The 18,833-nt window shown below is 40.7% G+C and overlaps 1 protein-coding gene across 8 annotated transcripts in view; it reads left to right on the top strand.

The window, feature by feature from the left end:
• lef1 (lymphoid enhancer-binding factor 1) overlaps positions 1–18,833 on the top strand; it is a 72,525-nt gene that overhangs the window by 47,142 nt on the left and 6,550 nt on the right. For 3 of the 8 annotated variants that reach the window (XM_061770785.1, XM_061770790.1, XM_061770792.1), the window contains 6 exons: positions 759–888; positions 6,547–6,637; positions 7,537–7,656; positions 9,360–9,522; positions 10,726–10,833; positions 13,926–13,974. In XM_061770785.1, coding sequence (XP_061626769.1) covers positions 759–888; positions 6,547–6,637; positions 7,537–7,656; positions 9,360–9,522; positions 10,726–10,833; positions 13,926–13,974 — 661 coding nt within the window. Of the gene's footprint in view, positions 1–758; positions 889–6,546; positions 6,638–7,536; positions 7,657–9,359; positions 9,523–10,725; positions 10,834–12,303; positions 12,402–13,925; positions 13,975–15,541; positions 15,584–18,833 lie in introns of those variants that run through there. The other 5 variants (XM_061770788.1, XM_061770791.1, XR_009788165.1 and 2 more) reach the window with 4 other exon arrangements.

Raw genomic sequence — 18,833 nt, 5'->3', positions numbered from 1 at the left:
CTCCCCTTATTCACTGCCTAATGACCGCCTTTGATCTCCCATCTGAAAGACCCCTCGCTTTTGCATCCCACTCTCTGGCATTATACCCCTTTGGCTTCATTTTCCCCGTCCAAAAGGCCCCGCGACACATTTTGCAGTTTCCCGCGACGCGCAGTCAACCCCTCGCTGAATCGCGAAATGCTATTTGCTGTTTTTCTGTAGAATATAAATAAAAGTATTTGCTGACAAATGTCTTTGAAGTGACACATCTCCACTGAGAGACAAGCTTTGTATTTCAGGGAGAGGCTAAGTTTAGCCTGGGTTGTTAGTGGACGTTACTGAGTCGTCACTGCATGTGCATGTACATGCACATTTTTTTGGAAGCAAAATCCTCTGTAAGCCATTCATTTTTAAGGTTACATTTTGAAATGGTATTAAACTTTGTTGCGATCATAGTTTGTGGTATATTTACAGTTGAAACTATGAATATAAGTTCTCTGTTGGCGGGTGGCATGCACTAGATGTCACTTGGATCACTGTCAACTTCCAGCACTTCCACCAGCTGTGATCCAGACCCTTCTCCGCATCATCTTGATAGGTTTACCACCTGCTTTCAGTGTCTAATATTCACAAATTTGACCAATTCATGGTGTGTTTTGTTTCCCTAACCCTGCGAATAGTGATGGTTACACATGTATGACGATGTAATGTTCTTGTATTTAAAAAAAAAAAAAAATACAATTTTTAAATCTCCTATTGTTTTATCTTCTCCCGCGCAGTCCAACAAAGTTCCCGTGGTGCAACCGTCCCATGCCGTCCACCCGCTCACCCCGCTGATCACGTACAGCGACGAGCACTTCGCGCCGGGTTCCCATTCCGGCCATCACCCTCAGGATACCAAACCACAAGGTACGCCACACACACCCCTGTTCCCGACATTGCGGAACAACATTAAGACACGGCTCTGTTGCTCCTCTGAAATTGTCGGGTAGGCTTCTGCTCAAGAGGGGGGAAAAAACGGGAAAATGGCCCCTTTGCTCATGTATTGATGGCAGTTTGAAATGTGCGGTTAGATAAGGGGCGGGAATTAACAAAAGGTCAACTGTTTTCAACACAACAGTACGGGATAAGTAAGTATTGTATTTTAAACTGCAGCTTCGCGGAGTACGCTTAAGGCCTCCTTATACTCCCGCGGTCGCGCGGCCGCCATCGCCTGCATTGCATCACGTGACCAACGAATTGCCCCACGTGGCCCGTCTGCATAGCTTGACGCGCACGCGGCAAAAATAGATCATCTCTCGTGATTGGTCCGTTATAGTCACATGCTGTGATGACGTACTCAGCGTGGCTCTTGGTTCTACATATCATGTACCCCGCGGCTTCTCAATCGATTTTGCAGCGTAATTAAACGTATTATCTGGTCATCTCGCTCCATTTGTTCTAGCAGACACTCTTCCACGGTCGCCAAAGTTGTTGCTTTGTTCATTGTTACTGAAAGGAAAGTAAAAACGGCTACCGGAAATGGCAAAAAAAAAATGCAGGGGAAACTCCACCCTGTGGTGTCCAAGCCAATACTAGCAGTAGCGACACCCCCGACTTGGAGGTGAACTGCAGTACATTTTCAAAACTGCGCGCGTGGGTTGCGCTCGAGTATAAAGGTAAACTATGCGAGGGATAGCCGCAGTGACGTCAGCGCAATTGCCGTTTCCACGACACTGCCATCAACAACAATAACAATGTTGGATCACCGTGACGGATGTTCTTTACATTTGCAGTGATCTGGACTTTCATTTTGAAGCAGAAGTTCTGCCTTGTTGTCAGCAATCATAGAAATTTACAAAAGCAACTGGACTTTAGATACACATTTTCTCCCAGTAATGGATTAAAATCACATACATGTTGTAATTAAATTACATAATATTGTTACAGGCGGCACGGTGGACGAGTTTTCTCCAGGTACTCTGGTTTCCTCCCACATCCCAAAAACATAATTGCCCATAGGTGTGAATGTGAGTGTGAATGGTTGTTTGTTTATATGTGCCCTGCGATTGGCTGGCAACTAGTTCAGGGTGTCCCCCCGCCTCTCTCGGTAGGCATGCCCGCGACCCTAGTGAGGATAAGCGGTACGGAAAATGAATGAATGAAATTAGTTACTCCCAACACTGCACACATGTATCTCAAATCATCATCTTTCCCCAATGAAATGAATGGGAAGGCCATTCATCTGTTCCAGCCGCCCAACCGAAAAAACTACTTTTTGTGTTTGTGTTTTTTAAATAAGGAAAAATAGCACCCTATAATGTTGTACTTTATAAAAACATAGGGCTCTATTTTTGTGGCTTGTGCAAATCCAACTTGCAAAGAGGTGGGTGAGACCCGGTTTTGGTAATTTTGTGGACTGGTGTAACTCCAACGCATCTAAAAATGGGACATCTGCGCCGGTGTGGGTGTCACAATAGCCGACATTTTAGTACGTATGATGGGATACAACCAACATAAAGTGATTTGCGGGCGAATGTGTGGTTGAGCGCAAGTAGCTAACAAAACTAAGAAAAAAAAAAAGATCCTCCTCTCCTTCCATGACATTTTTCAGGTTGAAAGAGAGGCTGAAGGGTGAAGTCGCTATAAATAAACCTGAGTGTACTTTGGCATCCGCCATCAAAAACCTTCCAAACTGTCACATCCGAGCCGTCTTTGCCTTCGTTCCTGCTCCAAACTAATTTGAAGGCGCCCGTGGGATGTCGCGCTGCCCTTTTCCCTCCTCCTCTTTCCCTGCGTAGCAACATCAAGCCAGCCGAGCTGACAGCCGCACTGCATCGCAGACGCGCGCTCGGCAGGCGAGGCCTTCGTCGTGTTTTATTTTCATCTGCTCCCCTGCACCTTTTTGTCTCTTCTTTTTCTGCTCCTTGCCTTTCTTCTTCCACTTGAAAAGCGGCAGAGTGATCAGACGGGCATGTAGGCAATGACGATGATGATGATGAGGAGGAGGAGGAGGTTCTGAGGGAGCGTCTATAAATAACAAGGTAGAAACCAGATGAAGGCAGTTGAGACGTCCAAAGAAAACTGCTCGCTCTACATATGTCAGAGGAATCGGGCTTCAGAGGCGTTCTACAAGCAGGAAGTAGTTCATATTGATCAGAACAGAACAGAAACGTTGATGTCTCGTACAGTTGATGAAGTTCTCGAGTTGGTGACAAGTGCTGAGAAGAGGAGTAGCATGGCGCTTTTATTCCACTCGTCAAACTTGAAGCCTTTTAGGACATGACTTGGCAGGACATTATCAAAGATATATAGAGAGAGAGATGGATATCATGCATTTTATTCACAATTTAAGACATTTCTCATGTGTTTTAATAACAATATTTCATGATAATGCCCTGAGGATCAATAATTGGAGCACATTTTACACGCCTTGTTTGTAGTCTTGCTGAAATCAGCCCTTTGTAGGCTGTCCCATGCAAATAAGCCAGCCCTCGTCCAACTTCAAAGGGCCATTGGCAACTGCCCAGAAAGTCACTGGAAGCATTTTAACTCATGAAGGGAGCAGTTCATGCACTTTACTGTGTGTATGTGGCATATGAGCATATTTTGACAGGCAGAATTACACAAAAAAAACTATGACAAAAATCTAATTAGGTCACGATATCATATATTATATATGCCAATGAGAAAGATGTAGTTTTCAGAGAAAAAAAGTCAGATGGTAAAAGTCTTTCTTTTACCTCATAAGCTGGTGAATTTATTCTCATAGTATGAAGATATTTGCTTGTGGTGAATGATTTTTTTTTTCTGTAAAAAATACAACTTGATTTTCAAACTACATTTTTATTATAACATAAAAACAAACAAATATTGCATAACACTAGATCATTTCCCTGTTATAAAGTATTACGATTTTGTTCTCATAAAATAAAACTGTTTTCTCATGATAATGTGACCTTTTTTTAAAAATATGTATATATATATATATATATATATAAATTATTCATAATTGTAATTTTTTGGTGTGATTTATGACATACAACTTGATCCTTGTAAAATGAAAAAAAACTTTTCTTGTAACTTAAACTATATCTGAAAAATCCATCTATATTCTCGTCACACTACAACTACAAATGTTTTTCTCCCCAAAGTTTATTCTCTTAGTACAACAATCATGTCACGATAAAACGACTTTTTTTTATGCACACTACGCAATTTTTCTTGAAATTTTTATTGTAGCTTTAATACTGTCATATGTGTATTAACTCAAACAAATCTGCGTAAATTTGAATCCTTGTTCTCGCCGCTCCGTCCTTGGCGGAGCGACGGCGTCCTGGGCCTCCTCAGCGGGCTCACACTTTGATCTGCTCGTTAATTATGAAGAACAATCACGGATCTTCTCATTATGGGATGTATTATGCGTAGATGGGCGGGACGAAAGGTCGAGCGGAGGGCCTTTGAACATTCATGCGTGAACCTCGTTGTGTCGTTTTGAAAAATAGAATTCTAAAATTGACTGTGGTTGGAATTGGGATGGCTTGACGGCGAGAAGGGAAATGGTAACGTGTGAAGCGGTGAGGAGGGGGGTGACAGGAATCGGTGGGGGTTGTAATTAGCCACCTTCGGAGTGTGAGTGACAAGGTTAACGCACCGCGTCTCCCTCCTCCTCCTCCTATGCCCTCGGGAGGCGTTTTAAGGAGACTTGGTGAGTGGGGGCGGATTAGTGGGGAGGGGGTAGCGCGACGCACGCCATGGCTCCAGCGGCGCAACACAAGCTTTGGAAATCTAAGCCCCCCCACCCCCTGTTCACACTGCCTCTCTGCGGAGGAAGGACCCCTCAGACCACAAAGATAGAGGCGGGGAGAAAAAGGCTGGGATTAGAGTGTGGTGCTAATCTGCTGGCATTTGCCCTCTTTTGTGCGCGAATGTGTCTATGTCCACGCAGGACGGTGTCGTCCATCTGATGAGCATTTATTCTCACGTCCTCAGCAAAGGTTTTGTTACATTTTCAGTGCTGTTTTCACCAAGCAGTATAGGGTTCAATTCAGCTCAGCATGGTGGGCATTTTTGTGTGTGTGTGTTTATTATAAGGATATAATTGCAGTATTTCAATGTTATATTTGTCCCTTTTAGTTAAATAGCGCCAGTTCACAACAGAAGTTATCCCAAGAGACTTACCACATTGAACTGGTTAAGGACACATGCTCCTCATACATTATATATCATTTGTTCCGTGAAAAACAATTGCGGTCGATAGTATTTTACTTCATAAAAACATACACTAATGACATAATTAAACAGACTGTACTTTTTTGAAGTTTTAAAGAACTTTTTGACATATTTCTGTGCTTCAATTCGAACGATTAGTGTGCTGTGTCTTCTGGTGTGTGCACCTTGGCCAGCAGGGTGCAGTGTAATACAGACATAGAGACACTTAGAAGAGTTTCACAACTGACTCAGTAAGCCACAGTAATATTAGTGAAATTATCATTTTTCGCCAAGGATAAAGAATATACGCCTGTACGTATTGCTATTTTGTTTGTCTACATGTGTTGCTCCACTGTTCATGTTCAAATATCAGTGGCTTAAAAGCCTATAACACTGAGACTCAGACGTTATTTGTTAGCCTACCTGAGGCGGTTTGCATTGTTTGTTAGCATTAAGCTAAGTGAACTTTCCTAGGGCAAAGCTATGTGTTTGTTTTCAATACATGTTTCATGCACTACACTGTGTGTACAGTATGTGGCGCATGGACACTGTTCACCTAGCAATAAAATAGGTGCCGTTTATCAGAAGCTAATCCTAATCTGTGCATCCATCCATCCATCCATTTTCTGAGCCGCTTCTCCTCACGAGGGTCGCGGGCGTGCTGGAGCCTATCCCAGCTATCATCGGGCAGGAGGCGGGGTACACCCTGAACTGGTTGCCAGCCAATCTCAGGGCACATAGGAACAAACAACCATTCACACTCACATTCACACCTACGGGCAATTTAGAGTCTCCAATTCATGCATGTTTTTGGGATGTGGGAGGAAACCGGAGTGCCCGGAGAAAACCCACTCAGGCACGGGGAGAACATGCAAACTCCACACAGGCGGGGACGGGGATTGAACCCCGGTCCTCAGAACTGTGAGGCTGACGCTCTAACCGGTCGGTTAGAGCCGCCCCCTAATCTGTGCATCCAACAAAATTGAATGCAGCTCTGCTTACCTTTTGACAGTAAACATCAACTGGGATTTACAATAAAGAGCTCGAATCTTCTTTTTTCTTTTTTTATGAACACTGCATGAGCAAGCATTTGGTGTCTAGGCAAGGGGGGAAAAACCTCAAACACAACTCAGGCTTTGGGGCGACCGTCTTCCTCTGCCAGTTGGGTTGAGATGGAGAAACAGACGAGCGGGACAGAGGGTAGATAGAGAGCGAAAAGAGGATAGAGGAGTCGAGCGATCAAGAGGAGAGGCATCAGATCACACATTTTTACATCCAATGTGCACTTTGGTCCAGGTAGGACCGTGTTGTTTAAGTTTCTCTGCCTGTATACTGGATGATCATAATCATAACTTGTGTCTATTGTTTCTGGTTTAGGAATGTCCAGGCATCATCCGGGACCAGACATGGCCAATTTCTACTCGCTGTCTCCGGGGGGAGTGGGACAGCTCACGCCGCCACTGGGATGGTGAGTCCATCCCTAAAACTTGGACTTCCCTTTGCGCTAAACGGGCCGTGTAGTTTGGCTGCACAGTGGTTTAGCGGTTAGCGCGGCTGTCTCGCAGTTTCGAGGTTCAGGGTTGGAATCCTGAAGTTTGCGTGTGGGGAGAACATGCAAACTCCACAAAGGAAAGCTGAAGCCCAGATTCGAACCCCCAACCTCAAAACTGTGCGGCAGAACGAGTTGGCTACTTGACCACCGTGCTGCCAGAAATTATCCACTGACTTAATTGGTCTGAAAATGATGTCATTTATCCGTGTTCATCTAGCTACAGTATCTATGCCAGTGACGTACAGTCACAAGCAGAATTTAAGTATTCCAAATATTGTGATATAATATAGAGACAGACCAATTTGGTTATTTCAGGGCTGACACCGATTCTTGGTTAGCCGATAACTGATCTTTGAACCCGATATTCATGTGTTGTAAAAGGGAAAACATTGGTGTCAACATTTTTATCAATACAGACTCCAAGCACTTAACTTTGTTTCAATGCCTTGAAGCATGTTTATTAAGCAGCTTTTCATATTTGCAACATGTTAGGTTTGGTTCTTCTTTTTATGTTAGACAATAGACATCTTTGATTTCAAATTCTTACAAAAGTGCAGGGAGATCCCAGGCTCTTATAGTAAAGTTCAATGAAAACGTTTTCCAAAACTTCGAGCCCACTATGGAATTATAACTATTCTAATCCTGTATTTAAAAAAAGACTTGCAAAGATAGTACGTTTAATATTTACCAAATCTTTTCGATACTGATATCAATCCATCAATCTATCTGTCTGTCTGTCTGTCTGTCCGTCTAAATTGGTCTCATACTGTTGGTTTAAAGTTCTTCACCAACTCAACAAAATCTTGACGTTGCAGGTTCTCCCACCACATGGTCCCGGGACCGCCGGGTCCTCACGCCACGGGGATCCCCCACCCGGCCATCGTCAACCCCCAGGTCAAACACGAGCCCCTGCACGAAACCGACATCATGCACATGTGAGTCCCCCCCCCCCCGTGTCGCTTTCAGGTATTCTGCCGTTCCAGTCGCAAACTAGCTTTCCCTTGAAGTGAGCATCTTATCTATCGACGAGCGCTCAATGAAGGGGCTCCTTTAGCCTCGGGGATGGTGGTGGTCCCAGATGATACCGCAACACGCCTGATAGCACCCTGAAGTGGCGATGGCTGATAGCCGCATTATCCACGGCCGTCCTGGCGTCTTTTTCGAAGGTTTCACCCGAGTGCAACAGACATGAGAGAGAGACTCTTGCGGTCCGTGTTTTTTAGAGAAATAAGATTACGCTAGTACCTTGAGATACGAGTTGAATTCATTCCGTGGCCAAGCTTGTAAATTAAATCACTCGTGTCTCAAATCAACTTTCCCCCTTGAAATGAATGAAAGTTGCCATTTTTCCTTCCAATCCACCCAAAAAATAAAACTGCAACATTTGTTGTAATGTGTTTTCATAAGAGAATTAGCACTCGACAGCATTAGACTTTATGAAAACATACAGTAATAACATTTAAATAGAATGTGAAGAATTAAACAGTTTGTGCATTATGAGTCGATGCTTCAATGCCCATTGACATGGTGCTGCTCCATCTGGTGTTTGCGCTTTGGCCACCAGGGGGCAGTGAAATATGACAAGAAAAACACAAAGAAGATGGTCTCTTCACAGAGCGCAGCCCAGAGTGTGCATGGGGAAAAAAAGAGAGCGCCTGTTAAGACAATCAAAGCATTTTCACTCATGGAGGCAGCCTTTCATACACTACACTGTGTGTACAGGATGTGGCGCATGGACACTGTTCACCTACCAATAAAGTAAGTAGGTAATTCAGATAGCTAATCCTAATCTGTGCATCCACCAAAGCGTAATGCAGCTCTGCTTACCTTTTGGCTTCAACATGATAACAAGGGTGTCACGCCCACGTGGTGTGTAGATTTTTCTGCGTGATCGTGTTGTAGAAAACACACTGAAAGTAAGTGAAAGCTTGAAAGTGGCTCTGGATCTTCACCCAGTATCTGATCAGGCACTTAAGAGACTCTCACGCTATCAGTGAACCCCTGTGAATTGTGTTTTTGTGCTCCGGCCAGAGCAATTACAGTATTGCTTTCTGCCATCTGGAAGCATCTTAGCGTCAAAGACACAATTGGAAGTGAGTTGAGGAGTTTCATTCAGACAAAAATAGACCTCTGTGGCAATTTTGGGGCATCCACTGTATATGTAATTACAAACCGTATTAGGCGGGCTTCAGTGACTAGTTGATTTTTCGCCATTTGCAGCAGGGTTTATACTACGTCCCCTTTAAATGTTGCAATACATGTTGTATCTTAATCACCCCTTCCACACTGCCTGTCAAAGCCGACATTTTCCCAGCTTTTCCCGTGTCACCGACATGGCACTGGGGGGTTGGGCTTGGAAAGTAGCTTCAGAACCATTACCAGAGTTGGAGGGTGATTGCGGGAAACCGGGGACAGGGGCCTGACCTTTAACACTTGACACATTCATCCGAGATACTCTTTTTTTCAGGTTCTCTCACTTCAGTTTGGAATAGGAATAACAAAAGACTGGTCAATAATTCTCCAAATCATTGATCGTGTTGAAGATCATCGTGGAATCCCAAGTTGCTGTGATGGCACAAGCGATGTCATTGTGAACTTTATGTTTAGCCTCCGTATGTGTTTTGGTCCCCCGGTGCAGGAAGCCCCAGCACGAACAGCGGAAGGAGCAGGAGCCCAAAAGACCGCACATCAAGAAGCCGCTCAACGCCTTCATGCTCTACATGAAAGAGATGCGCGCTAACGTGGTGGCCGAGTGCACGCTGAAAGAGAGCGCCGCCATCAATCAGATTCTAGGACGGCGGGTAGGTGGCGCTCGATCACATACTGTACCTTTTTTGGGGGGGGGGGGTGATTGCCGGCCCGATAGCAGTCGGACCGCCCGTCTATCTGACGTCATATCCGATCCACTTGGAATTAGGCAAATGTGTTGTTTTGAAGAGTGGAACCGCAGCGCCATATTAAAAGCCTTAACAAAAGGCCCCACGGCAAGACAAAGAAAACCGTTTTTGTCCTCACATGGCCGTCTGCGTGTCATCGTCTTTTCATTACGAAGGAGTATTAGGGCTACACTGAAAGGAAAAGCTCAATTACACCACGGGAAATTTTACAAGACTAAATTAAGGTACAGCACTTACAAAGAAAAAAGTTGTGCATTAAAGTCATGATATTATGAGAATAAATTAAATATAAAAGGCATATCTTTTCAAGATAAAATTGGTGAATTTACGAGAAAGTTAAATATTTTCAGAACATATTTTTTAATCAGATAAATATAATGAACACAATACTGACTTATTTCACGATTGTAATATTAGAACTTTACATCTTCAAAATATGTTTTTTTTTTTCCTCTGAAAAATTCAACTTTATTCTCATAATATGATGATTTGAAATATGTATGACATTTTGTCTTGAAAATATAGGAACATTTCTTTTAGAAATTACAACTTAAATCTGAAAAATGTATGACTTTGTTCTGCTTACATATACAACTCTTTTTCCTCCAAAAATATGACTATTCTCATAAGATTACACATTTTTCTTGAAAATATACAACTTTATTCTCTTAAAATCCCAACTTTACTCATATTATAAAAATAAAGTTGAATAACTTTGTTTTCATAATATTACGACTTTAATCTTAAAAGTCTATGACTTTTATTCTCATAAAATTGCAATTTATCTTAAAAAGATACTTTTTTTCTCAAAAATATGTGACTTTTGCGCTCACAAAATTACGGCCTTAATCTTGAAAATATACGACTTTTTATTTTCGTAAAATTATGTCTTTAACCTAAAAAATATGTGACTATCATTCTTGTAAAAAAAAAAAAAAAAAAAAAAAAAACTTCAATTTCATAGTGTAACTGTTTTTCTTTTTGGGTTGCCCTAATACTGCTTTGTACTATCATTTTCTTTGCTTTGTACAAGCATTTTTTTCCCACCAAAAAAGCACCAAAAGTCCAAATAACTAACAACATTTTCTCCTTTTGTGCTAAAAACAGTGGCATGCGTTATCTCGAGAAGAGCAGGCTAAGTATTATGAGTTAGCCCGCAAGGAACGACAGCTCCACATGCAGCTCTACCCAGGCTGGTCTGCCCGAGACAACTATGTAAGTACCAACAGTACAGCTCTGCAGAGGTGCGTGCATGTGTGTGCGCGCGCATGACTCTGTGTGTGTGTGTGTGTGTGTTTGTGTTTAAAAAAACAAAACAGAGCCCCGACAATAACCCCCTCCCCTGCATGCTTAATGGCCTCCATTTGGGTCGCTTCTTTGTTTCAGACTAGTGTGTAATTCATAACGTTGGATAGATTATAGCGTCACGTTTTTTCAGCCACCGCCAGTGAAATTAGCCTGCTAATGATTACGCGTTTGTTTCAAGTTAAGATTTTTTTAAGAGCTTTAAAAAAATACAAAATAAAACGTTGTGCACGTGTGTGTATGTATCGCAATACAATAATATACGATATATAAGATGTAGTACGATGTATATTTTCAAGGTTTAAAGTTGTACAATGACAAGAATAATGTATATTTTTGAGGGAAACAAAAGTGGGATATTCCTTAGATAAGGTGCATAATTTAGAGGAAAAAAAGTTGTTCCTATTTTGAAGATTAAGGTCGTAATATTACGTGAATAAAGTCTTATATTTTTGAGGAATAAAGTTGTATATTTTACAGGGGGAAAAAAATGGGATATTTTTTAGATATGTCATTTTTTAGAAAAAAAGTTTCGTTTTGAGAGGTTTTAATACTTTCGAGATTGAAGTCATAATATTATTAAATAAAGTGGTAGATTTTCTAGAAAAATTGTTGTATATTTTAGAGAAAAAAGGACTGTTTTTGTTTTTTTTTTAGAAAAGTTTTAATATTCTCGAGTTTGATGTCGTAATATTACATGAAGATTATATAGTCTGAGGAAAAAAGTTGTATATTTCAAAAAAATATGTGTTTTTGAAGAAAAAAACTTTATAAATATATATTTTTTTCAAATAAAAATATATAAACATTTTTTGGGGGGGAGAGTGAACTACTGTTATCAGTAGAATAGTATTTTCAAGAAAAAAAGTCTTATATATTCTTTTATATTAAACTCATAATATTACAAGAATAAAGTCATATAGTTTAGAGCGGTGGTCCCCAACCCCCGGTCCGCGGACCGGTACTGGTCCGTGAGGCATTTGTTACTGGGCCACATAGAAGGAATGACCAATTTATATCATTTCCGTTGTATTGCGTTTTTGCGTATTAAATGTGTTTTTTTGGGGTTTTTTTTTTTTAATTACCGGATCTTCTCCACTGCAACAGCTGCGCGTCGCAATTGACACGTCAAGACCGCACAGAACGCTGCCGCAGTTCCGTTTCCGCTCCCGGCCGACTCGCTCATGGCGCCGGCCAAGCTCAAAGAACGAATCATTTCATAAATGAATTCAGTTCATTACATTCACGAAAAAGATTTGTTCTTTTGAACGAAACGTTCGCAAATGAAACAGCACTAGACTGCACGTGAGTCACGTGATATGTTACTAAAAATAAGTCCGCACATTAGCAAAAATGAGTAAAAAACAAACGTCTTCGAAGAGCTTCTTTTCAAAAGGAAAAAGGCCACCTGAGGAGCCAGAAGAAGAGCCTACGACCTCAAAGAAAAAGAAAGCTTCTTTTATCCGTTAGGCGTTATGGTGAGTTGTATTTTTCATGCATTTAACATTTGTTTTTAAGCCGGCCGTATTCATTTATTTTTGCTGTATCTATATGCCACACATTGACAGCCGGTCTGTGGAAAAAAAAAATGCCGACTCTAAACCGGTCTGTGGTGCAAACAAGGTTGGGGACAACTGGTTTAGGGGGAAAAAGTTGCATACTTTTGAGGGGGGGAAATTTATTTTTGAAAATCAAGTCTTACTGCGTGCGTGCGTGCCTGAGACACACACACACACAGAGAGAGAGAGCGAGAGAGAGAGAGAGAGAGAGCACCAGCATTTAATGAAAGTGTGGCTCCGGCACTCACGTTCACTCCACCACCGGCCCAAAAAAAAAAAGGAAGAAAAAAAGAATTTGAAGAAAGTGCTTTGTGGTGTTTATCTGCCTCCCCTCGGACATCGACGACATCCTTCCTCCTTTCCTGCCTGCGCTGCTGCGCCGCCAAACACAAACACCTTGCTGAGAGACATTTCCTCATTGATACAGTATGTCTTATCGTGCTGTTAAGTGTAAAAAGAAGTTAGCCACTATATTGTAAAACTAAAATAAAGTCCAATTGGCCAACCTTTGATGTGTAGCGTTAAAGGAGGTGGAGACAGCGAGAACTCGGGAGAATTCAGGCCACACTCAAAAATAAATAAATAAATACACTACAGATTAAAGTCGTAAAGTCATAATATTACGGGAATAAAGTAGGATAGTTTCAAGAATAACAATCGTGTGCATTCGCTAAAAAATTATAATTTTTAAAGTTTATACAACTTTAAAAATTATGAATTTTTAAAAAAGTCAAATATTTTCAGCGAAAGTTTTTTTTACATTTTTGAGAAAATGTTGTTTCCATGAAAAAAAGAAGTTTTATTTTTAAACGAGAAATTTTCCACAAAAAATATTTTTTCCATTTTCAATGAAAAAGTCCTGTTATGAATTTTATGTCATCAACCAAAATGTTTGACGAAAAAAAATCTAGTATTGTCTGCAAAAAAAAAAGAACATATTCAAGGGGAAAAACAATTTACATTTGAAAAGCGTTGTTTTGATAAAAATAGACAATTAATTTTTCAATCTTAGGGGAAAAAAATACATTTTCCACACAAAAATGTACAGTTTAGACAAAGACGTCATATTTTCCACTTTTTTTTTTTTACTGTATTTTTTTGTTTTGTTTTTACATTTTCAAGGAAAAAGTTGTATATTAACAAACAAGTCAAAAGTTTTCAGCAAAAATAAAATTATCAAGGAAGAAAACCTAATATTTTTCTGTAGCATGTATGGACTACAAAAAAATGTTTAGCGGTGCAACCCCTGGGGTGACTCGTGCCCTCTCAGCTTGGCCGTTTTGTTGTAGTCGGCGGCGGGCTCTGCGGAGCGTTCGGGGGGCATGCCGCCGGGATGTCCGGCAGGGGATGAGTGAACATGGCAGTCAGCAGCAGCCAATCAGAGTGGTCTAGTGAGCGTGAGTGCTGGAGCCACACTTTATGCGTTCCTCTGTATATTTTTAGGGGAAGAAGAAGAAGCGGAAGCGGGAGAAGATCCAGGAGTCGGCCGCAGGTGAGTCGCTCCGCCCGACGACGCGCCATCTTGTCTGCGTTGGTCACGCCTGCTTTGGGATTAGTCTGGCCATTCTCTCTGCGATTCTCAGCTTTACACTTGTTTGTTTGTCTGCCTGCTCCGCGTTTCTTCCTGCTGACCTCCTTTTGGACGCGTCTTAGCGACACTCTATCGCTAACTCATCGCTGAGTACGTACATCTGACATCAAATAGTGCAGCCTCCAAAGTCGAACACGACACATTCCTAAGAAGTTGCACTACTTATCTAAAGTACTTTTGTTTTATTTTATCCTATTTTATTCAACTTTATGCAAGTTATTTAATTGTTTTTTATTGGATTATTTTTCTTAATTTTAATTTTTTGTATTTTTTCAGCTGATTATAATTAATACAATAATAATGGGCATGTTTTAAGACATAGTAACATTCTTATTATGACGTACTGATTACTCTTATTTACTAAGAAATTCTGGTTTTAATTTCTTTTCTTTATTTTAATTTAAATTCTACATTTAACATTTTAATTGCAATTTATTAGACTTAAATAGGCAGCCAACATCGAGACTGACAGTTTGATCAAAATACACAGTGGAGGCGTTGTTTCGATGTTGACTAAATTTATGTTTTTTAAGAAGTATATTTTTTTTAGTAGAATTATTTTTTGATATATTTCCTTTTATTATTTTTTTATGTTTTACGTTCGATCTTTATGTGGCACTTTGTAGCACACTGCAGCACTTTGTTTCAGGTGCGCTTGTTTTTATAAAGTGCTCTATAAATACAGTTGAGTTCGTTATAATAATAATAATAATATTGCACACTGTGCTTAAATATAGTTTTTTTTTAAACTATACTGCACTTACAAAATAAATATTAAATTAAAATGTACCACACATAAAATAAAGTAAAAATTGTTCTTATTTAAAAGTTTGAAAACAAATTGTTTTAAAAGATTAAATGCAAATGTATCAAGGTTAAATCCAACTGAACTGTACTGCACAAATGTACAGTCCCGTACTGGATTCAAACTGAAATTTGAGCCTCTAACATTTTGCAAAGTTAGCACATTTAATTCAGTTATTCTTCCTTTAACACTTTGAGGACCACAGTCGTAGTACATTGAATTACTGTTTCCTATCAAGCTCGAAAACAAAACAAAACAAAACACACTTGTGTTAATCCTTTAGATGCTCACTGAGCTGAAGTCTCACGTGACGTCACGCGCGACGACTATTCGATGTCAGATTCAAACGTGTGCCAGGGAGGCGAGTCTCTTCACAACGAGACTCGGCCGAGCTAACTTTGCGGTTCATCTTTTCTTATTGCTTTTAAACATATTGTTGCTTTAGCCTTACTATACTGAGCAGCCAGGACGGAGACTTGCATTGTATTTTGCAGCATGACCTTTCTGTGGTTGCATCCCACCAAAAAGCCAAAGAAAAAGCATGTTTAATTTAAAAACTAAACAAACTGTTATCTCCTCACTGTGTTACGAAGGCGAAATACTCCACGTTTTTTTTTGTTTGTTTTTTGTCCATCTCGTTTTAAAAGATGCCATTTTCTGCAGGTACGGGGCAGAGAATGAAAACAGCATACATCTGAGAAAATGGTAAGACACCCGACCCCCTCCCCCACCCCCTCTTTTCTTCTATTAGGTCATCACGTAAGAAGTCTCTTTGAAAAAAACTAAACAGACTAATCCTAAAAAAGGTCCATGCCATAGTCATTGTGTCCATTAAAGTGTGTGTGTGTGTGTGTGTGTATATATATCTTAGAGCGGCAATGGTGGATGAAGTGCCTTTAGGAAAAGAAAAAGAAAAAAAACATCTGTGCTCATCTATTCTGATTAAAAGAATAAGTCCAGAGCATTAGGGTTAGGGTTATGTTTTTGTCTTAGTTCATAACGTCATCATCCTTGCGCCATATGGTCTACATGTGTCACGTCTCTTTTGTCAAGCAGACATTCGGGAGCTTTTTTGCCCCTCTTTTTTTTTTTAATGTGCCACTTTGCCTTAATAAGATTTCACGGTGTCTATTATACGGCCGGAACAAAAGGCGAGATGTATCGATCGGGAACATGTCAAAAAGCGTCACCTGGGCTCAAAAAGGAGCATTATTTGGCTAACTTTTTTTATTTGTTTGTTTTAAGAGGATTTTCTTCCTCTTATTTCCCACCCTGCAAACACTGTGGATCACTGGTTAGCACATCTTTTTTAGTCTGTGAGACAGACTGTTTTGTGCATTGTGCTAAACTAAAACAACCAAAAAAGTCAACACAAAAGTTTATTTTCAGCAAAAATATCAATTTTCAGAGATTTTTTTCGTCCAAAAGTCTTACATTTTAAGCTTTTTTTTTTTTTACATTTTCAAGGAAAAATAGTTGAATGTTATGAGTTATATGTTCTCAACAACACGGTGAGTGACTGGTTAGAGCGTCAGCCTCACAGTTCTGAGGACCCGGGTTCAATCCCTGGCCCCGCCTGTGTGGAGTTTGCATGTTCTCCCCGTGCCTGCGTAGGTTTTCTCCGGGTACTCCGCTTTCCTCCCACATCCCAAAAACATGCATGCTAGGTTAATTGAATTGTCTAAATTGCCCCTAGGTCACATTGTGAGTGCAAATGGTTGTTTGTTTATGTGTGCCCTGCGATTGGTTGGCAACCAGTTCAGGGTGTACCCCGCCTCCTGCCCGATGATCGCTGGGATGGGTTCCAGCACGCCCGCGACCCGAGTGAGGAGAAGCGGCTTGGAAAATGGACGGATGGATGGATGGATGTTGTCACCAAAAAAATTTGTACATTCAATGAAGAAGTCAAATATTTTCAGCAAAAAAAATTAAAGTTTTCAAACCAATGATGCATATTTTGAAAAAAATATATAACATTTTCAAGAACGGTTTTGAAAGTTTGTTTTCATTTATTGAGAAAAAAAATACATTTTCAACAAAAGTCAGATTTTCAAGGTTTTTTTTTACATTTTCAAGGAAAAAGTTGAGGATTTTTAACAAAAAGTTGTATATTAACAAAAAAGTTTCACATTTTTAACAAAAGTCAAATACTTTTTAAAAAATGTATATTTTCAAGAAAAAACGACATCTTTTTGCCAAGTGTACATTTTCGACAATAGTCATGTTTTCAACCATTGTTAAAATGTGAAGTAAAATGAAGTGAGTGTCAAACCCTTGAGAAAAAAGTTGAACAAAAACCTGTTTGCCTTCTCGCCCAGTCGGCTGTGATATGCTCCAGCTCACCCTAATGAGGACGAGTGCCATAGAAAATGGATGGATGGATATTTGACCTCCCTGCCAGCATCCTGTTATTCCACGCTGAAAAAGCCGGTCACTTGTGACTAATCTGCTCTTACGTCAAAAATGGCACAAAGGTTTTCAACCCGTCGATCGATTCATGACCCAGTAGCTCCCCAAATTGGGCTGCTTTTCGCTTTTTTATCCCCCCTCCCGCCTTCCGCCACAGTTGGCTTTCAAAGCGCTCAGAAGCCACTCTGTCTCTGATCCAATAATTAGCAGTGCCGAGCCGCTGCGGGATGGACACCTCAGTTGATTCTCGGTGACAGCCCTTAAAGTAATATGCATAATGCCGAGGATCTTGCCGCAACTCCCCGATCCCTCAATTTATGCAGATCCCACAGAGCTGGATTGAGGTTAGCTCCGTTTAGATGCCATAAAAATACAAAAAAGAACACGTTTCTTTGCAGCCCCTCTACACCCGAGGTTGATTTTGCACTTGGTTTCGACGCTGTAGTGTGTCGTGATTCAACCTTGAAACAACGCAATCTATCGATCCATCCATTATCTGAGCCGCTTATCCCCACGAGGGTCGCGGGCGTGCTGCAGCCTATCCCAGCCATCATCGGGCAGGAGGCGTGGTACACCCTGAACTGGTTGCCGGCCAATCGCAGGGTACATATAAACAAACAACCATTCGCACTCACATTCACACCTACGGGCAATTTAGAGACTTCAATCAACCTAGCATGCATGTTTTTGGGATGTGGGAGGAAACCGGAGTGCCCGGAGAAAAGCCACGCAGGCACGGGGAGAACATGCAAACTCCACACAGGCGGGGCCGGGGATCGAACCCCGGTCCTCAGAACTGTGAGGCAGACGCTCTAACCAGACATTCACCGTGCCGCCACAACGCAATCTATTAAATCTATAATATTAGTTGTATTGTTCTGTAAAATGATCGTTTTTGGCATTACTTAGCTGCACTGGACAACAATCAGAAGTAATCTGAAATGTTTAAAATCATCACACAGTTATTCATTTGTCAAGTTGTGTTAGTACTTACAAAAAGTTACACAATGTTCATATTATTCTAACACAGACAAGTTCTGTTGGTGTTTAGTACGCCACAATGGACAGCAATCGCCCATAAAATGTGTTTGTTATTGTGTTATTGCTAGCATCGAGATGCTACTGTTGTAATGCAGTCATCATTTCTTTTAACGTAGTAGTGTTTAGCTTTTTTGAGGGACAACTAACACCGATGATAATGTTCGTTTTGTCAAATGATTGTCCCGTTTTCTAATGTTGGAAAGTTCTGTTAAGGTTTAGTACTGACCAAAAGTTATGCCAATATAGCCAATTTAGTTGATTCCAGCCTTAATGGATCAAACTGGACAACAATTGGCCATGTTTTTAATGCCATAGTATGTTGCTAGCATCAGTGATCGTTATCGTTGTGAAGTGATTTAACATTTTTATATTGTCAACAAGTTCTGTTAGTGTGTATTACATGCAAAGCCAATGTATTCATTTTCACTGCGAGTTGGCCACACTGGACAAAAGTCAGCCGTATGTTTTGAATACCACAAAATGAGTTTGGTGTGTTGTTGCTAGC

This window comes from Phyllopteryx taeniolatus, chromosome 4 (genome assembly GCF_024500385.1).
Source record: "Phyllopteryx taeniolatus isolate TA_2022b chromosome 4, UOR_Ptae_1.2, whole genome shotgun sequence".
NCBI lineage: Eukaryota > Metazoa > Chordata > Actinopteri > Syngnathiformes > Syngnathidae > Phyllopteryx > Phyllopteryx taeniolatus.
This window is presented reverse-complemented; position numbering and strand designations above follow the sequence as displayed.